Raw genomic sequence first — 15,352 nt, 5'->3', positions numbered from 1 at the left:
CTGAAAAAAATCTCTAGATGACATGCACCACTCAACTATGTAAATTATCAGTCACCAACTTAATGAAGGTCTGGCCTTCAGTTCATGTTATTTGTAGCAACTATGTGCTTTATGAGCACCCTTGCTTCAGTTTCATTAGCTGGTCTCAATCAGGGCTTTTTCTCCTTTTTCAAAGACAAATGGAACCTGTGCTTCCCAGCTTCAGCAGGAGAAAAGACAGGTATTTTGGCCTTCACCCTTTAAGTAGCCCCACTGAAACAAGTCAGTCCTTGTGTAACAGCTTTGTACTGCTGCAAAGTTCATTGCCGCCTTTTGAAACTGAAAGATATCGTGGTTTCTAGTCATGATTTACAGTGTACTGTTATTAGTTCCTTACCCTTGCACCTGGGAGGCCAGGTTCACCAGGACGCCCAGGATCTCCCTGACCTCCTTTAGGTCCAGAAGAACCTGCTGCACCACGCTCCCCTTGGGCACCCTAGAAGATACCAATGGGCTACTAGTTAACAGGTAGCAACAGCAGAAGAACAGCAAGAGTAAGAGAAGATTAAATAAAACAGGTATCTTAATGACCTATTTTTGCAAACAGAGTTACAAATCATTAATACTTTTATTATATTATTAATTTTTTTCCCAAAAAATTATTACTTAAAAGTTGCTTCCTCCATAAAACAACTTTATATAAGGATTTTAGAATCCCTGTATTTTCACCAAGAAGCTACGAATTTACAGAAACACTAGACAAACACATATGTGAGTCACTTCCACAGAAGTGTTATAGCACTTGGGAAAGCCAAAGACAGATAAGACCATCTGTTCAAGGGGCACGTCTAGAAAAACTATACCACACACAAAGAAAAGGCAATTCTTCAAATAGTTAGCTACTATAAAGTAATACTTAAATATTACTATAGAGTAATACACAAAGCAATATAGTAGTAGAAACAGGCAAACATCTCTTATCCTTTCACATTTCAGCATGAGGGAGCGTTAAGTCAGGGACAGGGAAGGAAAGCTGAACATCACAGGAACTGAAAGTGACTTTTCCCTAAAAAAGATTTCAGGCATTTGTCCATTCCTTTTGACCCTATTTCCAATGATTTTGAGGATCTGCCCGTTTGCCAAGAAGCAGACGTTTTTAACGGACCACTTTCGTTCTGTATATCTCTATGTATGTAAATTTTAAAAATTACCCAGAAAAAACCCAGACACTTTAATTTCATTTACCTTTGGTCCAGGCAGGCCATCAGAACCGGGAAAACCACGATTACCAGGAGCACCCTAGGAAAAGCCATAGATACTAGATTATCATCTTAATTTTTACAGTACTAGATTTATCATTTGGGGGTTCAGTTTACTTCCTTACAACTTTCTTACTTCAATACTTTAAACTTGGGTTTTTTTTAACCACTTGGAGAGGTAAAAATTTCAATGTTTCATTCATGCATGCTGAACAGCTCACATGTGAACAGACTCATTGAAAACAAGATGGCCATTTGTACAGGGGTTAAGCGAAAAATCTGCAGGTTAGCTCGTCGTAACTCCGTCACTCTGCTACCACGTTATCCTGTGTGCTGACAGCACAAATGAAAATACCCAGGGAAGAAATAATGCACAGTATGACGGATTTCTTCTCCCCAAAAAGAATAATTGGAGCACAAAAAACGTGCCATATTTTTATATCCTGATCCTCAGGGTATCATTTTCAAAAAGAATATTTCACAAAAGACAGCACCCTAAAATCATTAATCTGATATAGAACAACAAAGTTATAGATACAGATTAACTACTGTTAGGAAAACAAAGTTTGACTACACCCACAATGGAGCTGTAAGAAAGTTCATGTTTAGGTCAAGAGGTTTTCTGGCTTAGCAGTGCATCTCTCAAGACATATTATTCCTTTGGATTGCTCACCCTCTCGCCAACAGGGCCTGGTGGACCTACTGACCCCGGATCACCTCGAGGACCTCTTTTCCCTTCTTCACCTACAGGGCCAATGGGACCCTGGGGACCTTGTGGGCCCTAGTGAAAGTAAAATGTTTTTTAAAAAATCATTGTTAAGCTCACCACTTCTCAGGTATACTGAAGACAGGTAGACTGTCTTCTATAGATCATACATATTTTTTCAAATAAAGGAGAAAAAAATATAGTTAGGATTTGAATCAGTTAAAAAATGCAACTTTTCAGCATCAGCTTTTCTCTTTTACAATTTTTAAAAGCTAATATTTCAGTAAGAATTGCACTATGAATAAACTGTAATTCTGCAGTTTCACCACACAGTGCTCCTTATAATCACCTATTTGCTCAGATACAACAATTTGTATTTATTATTATCAATTGGACAAGCTGCAAAGGATGAAAATTCAGTGAGACTCCCGTAGAAATTCTCAAAGGAGAACAGTCAGTGGTAAGGAAACGATTACTTCATCTGTACAGTTTTGTCAGTTATTACATGATCGTTTAACTAGTGAGAAAGAAAAACTGAAGATTGGTTAACAAGTCAAACTGACTCCAACTCCACAGAATCACTTTTCTTCCAAAATTCACATGGTTACAGCACGAAATTAACCACATCCTCAAATAATCTTAGCTGTGGGCTAGGCAGCTATTCATAGCATACAGGTATAAATATTTATATTAATGTATAAATAAAATATAATGAATATATACATTACTGCATAAGTATAAAATGTATTAAAAGTAAGTTTAGAATAAAAAGGACTTTTTAATTATGTTTAGCACACAGACCTGTGTGCTTCTAAATGTCCAGAAGCAATATGGACCTATTTCTCATGAGATGAAGAAATTAGAATAAACTTATTCTGCATGCTACAGAAACCTCAGTAGAGGGATTAATTGGTTTCTCAGTCCTTGAGTCCTGTAAGGTCTATACTGAGTAGGTGATTTATAACATCAAAGGACTTGCTTCGGCATTCATTCTTAGTACCGTATAGCCAGGTTCACCATGGTTTGTCTTCTGCAACAATTACTTGAAAAACAAAAGTAATCTTCTCGTGATTACAAACATCAGAAGTGTCTTGAAAATTGTAAGAATCTATTCAAAATACTCATACAAGCCTTTGGGATTCCTATGCTACAAAGCATATGGAAACTTACAGGTTCGCCTTTGGGTCCCGCTTCTCCCTTGAAACCCGGGACGCCAGGGTCTCCCTGAAAACAAACATGAATAACACCCATAAAGTTAAAACTCCACATAAGTCATTCAACCATTTTGGATTATGCTGTTAAACAGAAAAACATTCCCTAGCTTAGTAATTAGTTGCAGTTTATGCTTACAATTGTTTGTCTTTCCCCTTAGCGTGCTTGTTTGTTATAACATTATCAAAACAAAAATATAAATGAGACAATTTCGGGAGGTAATTGTTCCTGTTTGTCCAAGTTTATATAGACACTCTTCTTTCTTAGGCCTCTAAGAAAGCAAAACAGTATTTTGGACACACAGAAGATTCACAAGATCCAAGTCTCAGCATACTTACTAGCATGTTATTAATTTATTTAAAGGAACCTCACTGCTAATCACTGTTTTAGTTTCATAGTGTGACACGTTTACCAGACATCTTAATTTCCAAAGACAAAGACATCATTACCGGCTGGCCTCGAATACCAGGTGGGCCAGTACTGCCTTGAGGTCCTGGGGAACCAGGTGGACCTGATAAGCCAGGGGGGCCTCCAGTGCCTGGAGATCCCTATAAATAGAAATAAGAGCAAGCACGGTAAGGAAAAATAATAAAAATATGGAAATAAAATAAATCCACTTACACAATTTCTTCAACAGGGGATATGACCACTTACAGTTGGGCCCTTAGCACCTGGGGAACCATCTGTCCCTTCGGTACCCTAAAAATAATGTACCAATCATTAAAATTGATTTTAATGAGAAGGGTATCAAGAACGAAAGCAGAAAATTATAATTATTTTATCCACTTTGCAAGACCAGACAATAAAGAATATTAAATATACACAGCAACGTAAGATCTACTTGTGTAAATGAATAGGTTAATATGAATAACAAAGTGTGCAAATTAATGTGACTTTTCATCTTTAAGATCCTATGCTTAAGCTTAAGCTTTAAAGTACTTGTAGGATTGAGACCGTATCAGGCTGTGTAACTTTCAGTTTTCCAAGTTGTTTTAATTAAATAAGGAAAAGTTATTATTAAAAAAAAAAAAAAAGCACAGAACAAATGAATGATATGCTTTCTTTCCTGAGGAAAAAAAGTAATTTGAGCAAAACTCAGTGTCTATCAAGTAGGGTATTAAAATCCCCTATAAACAGGAAACACGTGCAAGCTGAGCACTGAGGAACTCAATTTAATATACTTACAGGAAGACCTTGTGATCCAGCTGGGCCCTGTGGACCTGTTTCACCTCTTTGTCCTTGAGGACCTTCAGGACCACGAGGACCCGTTGGACCTGCTTCACCCTAAGATTTCACAGGAGAAAACAACTGGGGATTATTTTGCTCTAAAAAGTAGCACCTCAAAGTAACTAAGGAGGAATACTGAGAAAAACAATTCAGGTTTATTATCAGTAACAATTCAGTTTATTACCCTTAAAATATATTTTTGCTTACTTAATTCTGCTTCTACTACTTCTATGTGAATGTAAACTTTAAAAATACAAACAGAATTTTTCCTCAATGTATACAAGGACAAGGAAACTTTCTATAGAGAAGCAGCACTATATCCAGTGACCTAAATCCGACGAGATATTTTAGAAACACATCTCTCTCTAAAATCCCAGTATGCATGTGTAATTTGGCAACTTCGTTTTAGCTTTGTTAACAGCTAAGGCTTAATATTTAGAAGGGATAACACCTCTGGGGTTCTTTTGCACAGTACAGATTAACTCACCATTGCAGCACTATATTAAATATAAAATCCACGAAAGATTGGACTAGACGCTCCAATAAAAAAGTTCGTCCTGCCATCTCCTTTGAATTTTATCTTTATACAGGAAATTTGCCTTTTGGAGCTGATGACTGTTAATATCACATCTTCACAACCGAAGTCCACACCTTCATCATGTACTTTGCTTAGCTTTTATGAGTTTAAAGCAGCTATTCCAATTTTACATCATCTGGTGATCAAACTTGAATGTAGCTCCTCCTTTTCAAAAGCTTTCATTGAATCACCATGTGACAACTTCTCCAAACATTTATGTAGGCATTAAGTAGTGCTTAGTTATACCAAAACATTCTATGACATGCATTTAATTGTATACATTACGTTAATACTCTTATTAAGACTTGTTTCCAAAAAGCTGTTCCGTGAATATTCCCAGCTTCGCAACATCACAAAACATCTGCTGAACTTGGCTATCTGACTAATTGAGAGTTTCTTCTTGTATAATTTTTTCCTATTATGTTTTAGGAGTATAAAGGAACAAAGAGAAGGAACTGGGTGGAGGGCAAGTATAAGAAGTATAAGGAAGCTGTACAAGTTGTCTTTTCTATCTTTGCAGATATATTCTCAAGGCTAGGAAAAAAAAAATAAAAATTGAGCTCTTTCTTGAAAAGCATGAGAGGAAAGTCCCACAAAGACAGTGCTGCAGCCAGTGAAAGTTTTCCATTTCAGCCACAAAAGGTGGTAATCACCATTTGCTCTATTGTGACGAACTGCCGTACACCTCTGTTGGCGTTCAAGCATTTTCCTTACCAGTCTAGGTCATCTCAAAAAGTGTTCTTGGCCAAAAGTGGAAGTGTGAGCACTAGAAGGTACTGCTTCCATACTGTCTTAGACTAGTTCTCACAACTTGACTTGTAATAATGCATCTCATTATCCTTGAGTATACTAGGCAAGATTCCTGAGGCACAGCACGACATTCATCTTACAATCACCCCTTAGCTCAAGCGAAAGCGAAAGCAAAGAAAGTATCCTAACTGTGGTGAATTGCAATTGCTTCATTTGGCTTCTGATTTCTATCTCCTGTCTCAAGGTCTCGACTCAGGCTGATTTCACAGCCACTGTTAGGGCCCTGTATACCTGTCAGTCTGAACTCTGTGTAGTCTAGTACACATTATTTAATTCGGTGTTGTTAGATACATTAAAAAGATATTTTTGCTTTATTTTTTACCTTTACACCAGGAACACCTGGAAAACCTGGAGAACCAGTTATGCCAAGTGGGCCCTATAAAAGACAGACACACAAAGCTATAATTCTGCAGTTTAGGTCACACAGATTAGTACCTCATTACTATGGTTCTGGAATTAAATGTGCTTTTAGTCATAAAACATTTGTTCATAACAAAACCAAATTAACTATAATTTTTCTAAGTGACACACAAATATTTTATAGAATTATGGTGCAGTATTTTAATAATGTGTTTACTGAATTCAGCAAAGTTACAATTCTTGATTCACCTACCAATGCCCAAATTGCAATGTACACAGCTGACAATTATTATTGCAATTTTAGTTTTTAATGAAATTTTATATCCTCTTTTTATATCTATGCTACTGTGGTACGGTAATTAAAAGATCAGATATTTGTTAAGCTGTCACAATTTTGTCCTACAGAATGTAGCAAAGGAGAGTTTCATTCTTTTAAATTGAAAAAAAGTAATCTAGAAAAAAGAGAAATACAAGCCATGTCTACATTGAAACAACTGGGTTGCCCGGCAAGATTTTTGACGCAAGCAACATGACAATAGAAAACATAATTAAAGGCTACATGCCCTACTTCCTACTTTTCTGCCCCATTGAGATTCCCAAATTCATTTGCAAGCTTTTAAGCACGGGTTTTGTACCAAATTTTCAAGGCTGCACGGACAAAGACGTACAGCAGAGATAGCTTACTGCTCGGATCTGTGTTCGGAGACAGGCAGGTATTTCTGGGAAAGGAAGTGGAGGAAAGGCTGGGTTATGCCACACCACAAAACACGGTGTTGTGCAGAGGTACATCTTCAGCTCCCCCCCAGAAAAAGAAGTATAGCTCTTCCCAAATGGAATTAGATCTTGAGATAGTCGATGCTGGATCTAAGAAGGGCTGGCAGCTTGAGCAGACCAGAGCATTGATGCGGCTACGCTATTTCTGGTTCTCGAGCCAAATCCTTGGCAAGTTACACTGCAGCGTGTAGGCGCACCTCATGTGGCTGCAAGGACATGAAGTTTGGGCAGGGGTGCAAACAGCTGGGGCTGCGTTACATGACAGACTGTCCAAACTCACTAGAAAGCAAACGTCAAGCGTATACACTTGAAGATACCTGTATGTCACGACACAAACCTCCCAAAGACTTCCAATTAAGGGCTTTAAAGTAAATTTGTAAATTGTTTCCATTTTCATAATGCCTCTTGTGCTGAACAAGACATTCAACAGAAGACCTTTCTACTGTATTATAAACTCTCTGCATGGCGGCACACTGTGGTTATAAATATTCACTACAACGCTATTCCCAGATGATCCCTCTTTATCTTTCCCTGATTTTCTATCTTGTTGTAAAATATGACGCATACTGTGAAAAAATGTTCTATGTAATAAAGTTCTGCGGAAAAACTTAATGAGAACAATCTGTCCCACTGAGCATTAATTACAGACAACATTTCTGCCATGACCTTGCACTGGATTTCTACAGAACTGATGTAACAGCTCACTAAGTATATTTTTGAAAACCTACGTCCCGGATTATTGTATCACAAATACACGTCTGCCAAATCTCTCTCGCGTTGCAGGAAGAATTCCAGAGTTATGGTATACCACTGCACTGACCCAAACAACAATGCATTTCATTAACGCGTCCTCCAATGAGAACCATATGCATTAAGTACCAGTATCTCCCTTGTGACACTACATGGGATTTTACCAAAAATGTTAGCCAACCAATTATCACGTCCAGTGAAGCTGAGCTCATGTTTTATGCCAAAGGAAAATTTCAAGCTTCATGTAGAATTTCATAGCTCAGGATCCAGCTTTTTTTAACTTTATAATTTGTTTTCAAAACTGAAAATCTTTTCATTGTTTGAAAGTTTCTTCTAACAAGTTACCCTTCTTTCACGATACAGTAAATAATTCAGTTTTGCAGCTTCTACACACTTAAACTCATTTTTTGAGCCTCTATTACAGTTAATTATTTCTTACAGACATTTTTAATAGAACAGTCTGTTCATTAAGATGACAGGTAAATGAATTTTTATCAGGACTTGTATCACTATTAAATGAAGATTATGCACAGAATGAAACTTAATTGCAGGCAGGTGTGTTTTAGGGTTCTGAGGGTTTTTTAGTGTGATGTTTTCGCAGTGGGTTTTTTCCCTTTTTTTTTTTTTTAAATTGAACTTCACAAAGTGGTAAAGGTTCAGGTTGGCTATATCACAGGGCAAGAACTGTCAACCACATTCTAGAAGTAACGCTTTCAAAAAAGCAAATGAAAAAGAATGCCACATTTTTAAAGGGCCTTGCACAAATAATACGAAACCATCATAAGCTTTCATTTGCAAAAGCAACTCATAATTAACTGTGTGTATGTGAATAATCCCACTGGCTTCCCATGAGTCGTGTAAATTCACTGACGTGCATTTTGCAAACGCCCTGTGAGATTGGATTGTAGGATTGAAACCATCCCCCTTTGATACACCAACACCCACAGTTTAAACTGCCGCAGTCATCTTCAGCCCTGTTGCAATCGGGATTGAACTTCTACAGTCATGCATACCAGGCTTTCTCAATTTGCGGACATTCACACATAGGCTTCTGGTTCTTCAGTTCAGTGTGTGGCGGCCCATAATTAAAAGGCTATCTTTTACACGTTTCGTAATGGATCAATTGCAATTTTCCTATCGGTGAGTGGCATTTTTTCTTGCTGATAATGGGTACAATCTCATTTGCCAGCTTTGTACGTGAAGGAAGATAATACGCAGTTATAAACTGGTTTATATTACAGCGCATGTCCTTGGGACGCTTATCTCCCTGCAATACGGATCCCGCTTCGTAAGAGCAGCAAAGCATCACCTCTCCAGGGAAGATGCCACTCCTCTGCAAACTAAAACCGTTAGATGAAGCAAACTACAGAGTATCACATCACGGAGGACGGCACTAAAGCTAAATTGAGTAGAACTTGGAATCACTTACAGGTAATTCCAGTTGCATTTAACTGTTACCAGCAACTGCCAATAATTTTTTTGTGCTTCTTCTGGTAGTGTCAAAAGGCATGTAGGAAGTATAAGGTGAAAAAAACAGGCGATTAAGAAAGAAACTTACCATTGGCCCTGGCTTCCCAGGCATACCATGTTGGCCACGTCCACCCTAGATATGAAAATACACAAGATCGAGTATTTAAAAGAACTCTAACTACTTTTTTTATTTATTTATTGTTCGCATTTGTGATAACAGCCATACATACTAAAGCAATCAAAGAAATGCTGGATGGCAGAGCCCTCCAAACACTGGCATGGAAAACTGCTGGAAGAAATTATGCTCCCCTTCAAGTTAATGGATTTCTCTACTTTCAGAAAGGTCAATATTTTGACGGTGTGATTGTATGGAGCACATAACATAAATGGAGCACATAAAAGTCATGGGGAGAACTGCCAGAAAAAACAATACTTGACGCTGGACGCAAAGCAACAGAAAGAACTTTCTACTCAAACATGATCTCATGTCAAGGCTAATCCCTCCTTTTGCTGAAAAGCAAAATATTTTTTAGGAAGAGAGCTTTATTACCAGGAATTAAATCATAAGACTTTATTTAAAATGAAAGTACAAACTTTCATTTTAAACTTTTTGTTTCTAGTTCAGTATTTTTGGTGAAAATAGCCTCTCAAAAGAAATTTCACAGAAACAAAGATGACGTTTTTGTATCACAGAAAAAAGTGTTGTGAGGGTATTTGGCCTCGTGGGCAGCTCTGCTATGAGAAATTACCATAAGCTAGCATTCTCCTTTTAAAACTGTTTTGAAATTTACAGTAAAGGTCTCACCCCACAAAACTCTGCTCAGCACTAACTTTCTTGAGCTAGAGCTGAACTCACCACGGAAGTGACTAGCAGCCACGTGAATAAACGCTTTCAGGTCCAAGGATTTAAATTTAAGTAAAACAAGGGAAGATTTACAAGAAGAGAGAAGGAAAATCCTACTTACAGGGGCACCCTGTGGTCCAATTCGACCTCTTTCTCCTGGCATTCCTCTAGGTCCCTTGAAGAGAGAACAAAAAGTACATTATTTAGGGGCTCATCATGGCAGAATAACAAAAAGGGGAGACCATAGTTCACTTGATTTTTTCCCCCCATAGAGGAAAGAACACACGCTACCCCCTCTTTTTTTTTTTTTCTCCTGCTTTTTCTTTGCTTTTTACTTTTTTTTAAACACACTTGACTTTTCCTTTGCTTCCAATAAGTCTTGCACGGCATTGCTCTTCAGCGAGTTTCTGCTCAGTCTTCTTTATTTGCTTTTAACAAGAACATGATTAGGTTCACTGAGACTACAAGCATGGTAAGGACAGATGATGCAAACAACAGTTACAGAACCAAGTTATTTTTTTTCTAGCTGCAGGTGTAGCTTATCTTGTCCTATAGCAGGAAAGAAGTAGCAGCTTCTATAAATCCTTGCAGGCTCACAGGCTTGCCCAGTGGAAATTTAATAAACTGTAATTTCTCTTTTCCTGTTCCAACAGTATTTCCAGTTTTAAACACATCAGAATAAATTTGTATATACTCAGCAGGGTCAATAATGCAATCTCATTTACTACGTCTCATTCAAAAATTAGGTTCCACTTCAGGGATATCACATTCTGCGTGACACAAGACAGTGCTTCGCGGAGAGATGTCATTATCTGATATCAGAAAGGTGCTTTACTTCCAGAAGGACTGCTGAGAGTCAATTTTCGGCGTGTTGGCACTGCTCACAAGTATGCGGTTGTCCAAAACCACATCTGAATGAAAACTACTCCGAGAAAAAGTTCCTCTGTTTCACTCCCATGTCACGCACGCTTATCCTCACCGTAGGTTCCAAAATCCTCTGTCCGCGGTTTTCTTAGCTAGTGCATTTCTGACCTAAATTATTCCTATTCTATCTCAGAGCAACTAAAACAGTTTTTCTCATACTGAAATTGCTCCATGTGAAGCAGCAACATGTAAAAAAATAATTTTGTCACCCTACACTTACATGAGTAGGTAAACAATCACAAAATCTGCAAACAAGTTTCTGTTGAGCCTTCTGATCTATTATTGTTATCTATGCCTGTGAATTGCAAAGAATAACAGCTTGTAGTGGACCAAATTTACTGTTAGTGTAATAGAAAACAAAGCCTTAATTAAGAGAAAGTTCAGCTTCATGACATCAAGTACAGATATCAAAACCTTAAATTCCTATTGGCAATAGCATTTACAATCTTAAAGCCACTTCTGTAATACCCAATGCACACGACACTCACTAGAGGACCCGTTGCACCCATGGCACCTGTTGGTCCAGATTCTCCCTGTAAATGGAAACGAAATGACACAATTAGAGGAACTGGGCTAGAGGAAAATGGAGTTACATGTTTCCTGCCTGTCCTCCACCCTTACACGAGACCTAGGAGGCAGATTTGCACAGTCCCCGGTGTGCACCACGGGCACTGTTCCCCGTGCTGGTGGGAAATGCCATATTTACTGATTCTCAGTGAAGCAGATCTAACTCCTACCTGTTCTAGCTAACAGCCCACACCACCTCCTGCACTGGTTCTACCAAGGCTCCTGCTGTTGTTGCCTCCACAGAAAGTGGTAAGCAATCTCAGGAAAGAAATCTTTTCTTTTACAAACTCTCCTTAACTACTGATTCCACACTTAAATTTAGATTTTGGAAGATTCACTTCATTTACTACGTTTTTAATCTAAAGGAATAGTTCTGTCACACCTGTGATTATCGCCTACACTAGGCCAAAAGTGTTTCAGCATCAGCACTGATCAATGTGGAAAAGCCTGAAAAAAAGTGTTCCATGCTCTTTTAAAATATCTTTTAATTCATCTTGAAAGGATTGTCTCCAGCTGGCTATCCTGTGTTACCACGGCTTTGAGCTGAAGTTGTAAGGGTGCTGCAGTACCAGCCAGGGTCAAAAATTTTAAGGGAAAAATTTGTCAGGTGAAAAATAGTCAGTTCATTAAAATATATTCTCTCTCCTTGCCAATGCCTGTTTCTTTTAAGGCAGTCTCTAGTATCGTAATCCAAAAGAGGAGAGTCAGGTTTTAGTTATGCATTGCTATTTATTTTATTTTATTTTATTTTATTTTATTTTATTTTATTTTATTTTATTTTATTTTATTAAAAAAAAAGTTAGAAATCTGTTTTTCCTCTCTCAGCTCGGTCACATAAAGCCAACAAGAACAAAAAAATGGCTAAGTGGAAAACTGCAAGATGTGCATGGCCTCTTTGTTAACAGACTTTGTTGTCTTACATAAGTGTCACAGACCTTATGTAAAATACCTTATAGGCCCAAAACTGAGCCCCAGCTGAAATTGTGACTGGCTCTATTGAACTTTCTTCCTGTATAAAGCCCAGACATGTCCTCGTATAGCAGTTTGTATGGATCAAACACACTGTAAAAAAGGACAATTCCATTATCGCTTCTCCACTCCATACCAGTAGCACTGACAGGAGAGGGTACAAAGCTGCATTTGAAACGTCGACTATCTTTAATTTGGCATTATAGAAAACATGCTTAAGCATTTAGTTCTTTGGGCCATGAATATACCTTTGCTCCAGCTGCTCCAATTTCACCTTTTGGACCGTCGAGTCCTTTCAATCCCTGTAAGAGTTATAAGAATATGGAGAAACTATATATATGTACACACATAGAGCACTCCTACTATTATTTTTAAAATAACTTGATACTAAAGTGTTAAGAATGGATCTGAGGTGGCAAAAGCAAGAAAGGAAAAAAATAAAGAAGAAAAAATCCAGATGGAATAAAGTTTTTAAACATTTCCTAAATGGAAACCATTTGTACAAGGTACATTTCCTTGGATTTGGTTTCCTTTTTAAAACAAGAACACTTAAAAAAAAAAAAAAACAACTTAAAACAACAAGAAGGAGGCTCTGAGCCATAGGAAACCTATTTATTCCTCCCCAAAGTACAATTCTGGCCAGAAAACTTGGTAATTTGTAATCACTCCATGTTGCAAACACATCCACCTCTCCAGTTCCCCACCCTAATGCAGGACTTGCCAACAAAGTGAGAGAACTGTCAGGTCTGTGCCTCCTGAAGCTTGGCAGGGCTCAGGCAAGCTCCTTCCAGATTCCCAGATCATTTGAAAATGAAGTGAAGAAAGCACTAGAGAATACAGTACAGAGGTCAGCTTAAAGGGGAACAGCATTGATTTTGATTTTCTGCAAGGCCCCCTTTCTCTCAAACGCCAGCGATTCTGCTGGAATTGGCAGGATTAAAACTGTAGTCAAATTCGCCACTAACACAAAAGAAGTTGAGTATCTTTTACTAAAACTACCTGGAAACATCATCTATAAAGAGAGGGAAAAATCTTGTTTCTTACCCTGTGACCCTTGAGACCCGGGAGACCAGGAGCACCGGGAAAGCCTCGAGGTCCCTAAGTAGAAAAAAGAAGAAACAAATAAAATCCTTATTTCTGCAGATAAACCTAGAGATAAGGCGGTTAACAGGGGAGAGGGTAGAAGCACTAATACTAACATTCCTAACGCTCCTTCATCTTGGTGACATAACATAGTGAGGCATAGCATTTGAACGGGTATAACATCTAACTATGAAGTTAGACAGTCTCAGCATTATGTACATTTTCTCTGATATTAAAAGCTTTATTGTTTATATCGTGGATGATCAAACCTCAAATAGAAGTAATAACTAGTGGTAGGTCAAGTTTTGAAGCCTGAAATGAAGAAATCTTAATTAAATAGAGATCAAAAATCAGAGCTATCATTGAAAATAAAATAGAAGCTGAGACCAAACTGCAAACAAACTGTACATGTTCTTTCAGAATATGTCAGTCAAGTAGCATGATAAAAAACTGCTATTAAAGCACATTTAACAATTAAACCAAAGTTGCCTTGCACTTAGTTTCCTACCAAGTTTCCCAATTTCTCTTTCAGGAAAGACTAAGTAATGGAAGGGAGTGAGGTGCCTCCTGTTAGAATATTGGTCACGTGATTTTATAATGGAAATCACATTAACGCCTTCATACTCTCAGATAACAAGAATTCAGCAAACTGTTTAAACATATAATTTCTTCATTATAGTGCCGCTGAACCAAAGTTCTCAAAAAGATTACAGTTCTTACCTTTTGCCATAGCAAAAAATCATTAAGATATATTATGGAAAATGAAGCATCATGAAGCAACACCGACATTCAGAGGAGCAAAAAGAAATGTCAGATCTCAGCATTCGAGAGGAGAACTGCACATACAGACAAGCTGGTTCCTTGGTTCCTTGTTAGCGTCAAGAAAAGTAAGAAAGGTCTTTGCCTTCCCATAGTCAACTACATGGATAATGTTTGATCACAAAGTTCAGTGGGAAATTATTCCAGAGTTGGCAGACTCCTAAAGGGACAATTACTTTATGAAGGTATGAAATTTCTGAAATTAATAAACTAGATTGCTTGAAATTGTTTATACTCAATGAGTTTCTCAGTGAAGGATGATCTTTGTTGTCATACAAGTTCTTGTATATAAATTTGAAACTGTACAAATTATGCTTGCTTAGACTGAATGTCGCCTGTAAAAACTCTTTATTTGGCCTGTGCTCAGTGGTATATGTATATTAGTTTATGCAACCAGGGCAATCAAACGATGAAGCACGCACCTGCAACAGGGCACATGGCAAGGAGGCAAATCATGTGCAAGGGGAAAGAGCCTTGTGAGTGGCTGCATGGTCCTGTTGCTGGCTGGGGTTAAACCACGACAAGGCCAAAATTATATAAGACGATAAAATTATGTCATTTTATCATTGGATATACCTGTTTTCTCTATTTCTAAAGTAAACCATTACAAGTACCGTCTGCAGTACAAGTATGTATTACTTGGAAATCCTTTAATTACATCTGCATATTGCAAACATAGATAAAAATAAATTATATACGTCTATGATAAAATCCCCTCTTCGCCTGCTTTCAGACTGACTGTTATAAAGGTAACACTGCGCCATCCCAACATGACATCATTTTATAGTCTCTGAGCACTTCCTGCACATGATTGCAAATGGCCACGTGCAATGCTGGGAAATGGAGTACAACTTGTCCGCACTGCCATCTGTTTTATGCATATTTCATCTATGGAACAGTTGAAACGTGCACCCATGAAACGACTCTCAGGGTTAACTCAAGGACTTTTGAATCACCTGTTTGGTTCTGAGCTATCACACTGATCTGGATCAGTAGAGTAAGCCAACGCAAGTACTTCGGAA

At 37.9% G+C, this 15,352-nt stretch overlaps 1 protein-coding gene across 2 annotated transcripts in view; it reads right to left on the bottom strand.

The window, feature by feature from the left end:
* The window catches only part of COL5A2 (collagen type V alpha 2 chain), a 128,251-nt gene that overhangs the window by 23,593 nt on the left and 89,306 nt on the right, over positions 1-15,352 (bottom strand). For both annotated transcript variants that reach the window (XM_063341117.1, XM_063341116.1), the window contains exons 13-25: positions 13,473-13,526; positions 12,677-12,730; positions 11,381-11,425; positions 10,090-10,143; positions 9,213-9,257; positions 6,093-6,146; positions 4,342-4,440; positions 3,811-3,855; positions 3,606-3,704; positions 3,115-3,168; positions 1,912-2,019; positions 1,225-1,278; positions 377-475 (exon numbers count right to left, since the gene is read on the bottom strand). In XM_063341117.1, the coding sequence (XP_063197187.1) occupies positions 377-475; positions 1,225-1,278; positions 1,912-2,019; positions 3,115-3,168; positions 3,606-3,704; positions 3,811-3,855; positions 4,342-4,440; positions 6,093-6,146; positions 9,213-9,257; positions 10,090-10,143; positions 11,381-11,425; positions 12,677-12,730; positions 13,473-13,526 (864 nt within the window). The remainder of the gene's footprint in view (positions 1-376; positions 476-1,224; positions 1,279-1,911; positions 2,020-3,114; positions 3,169-3,605; positions 3,705-3,810; positions 3,856-4,341; positions 4,441-6,092; positions 6,147-9,212; positions 9,258-10,089; positions 10,144-11,380; positions 11,426-12,676; positions 12,731-13,472; positions 13,527-15,352) is intronic.

Source organism: Chroicocephalus ridibundus, chromosome 7, assembly GCF_963924245.1.
Source record: "Chroicocephalus ridibundus chromosome 7, bChrRid1.1, whole genome shotgun sequence".
In the NCBI taxonomy this organism is placed as follows: Eukaryota; Metazoa; Chordata; class Aves; order Charadriiformes; family Laridae; genus Chroicocephalus; species Chroicocephalus ridibundus.
This window is presented reverse-complemented; position numbering and strand designations above follow the sequence as displayed.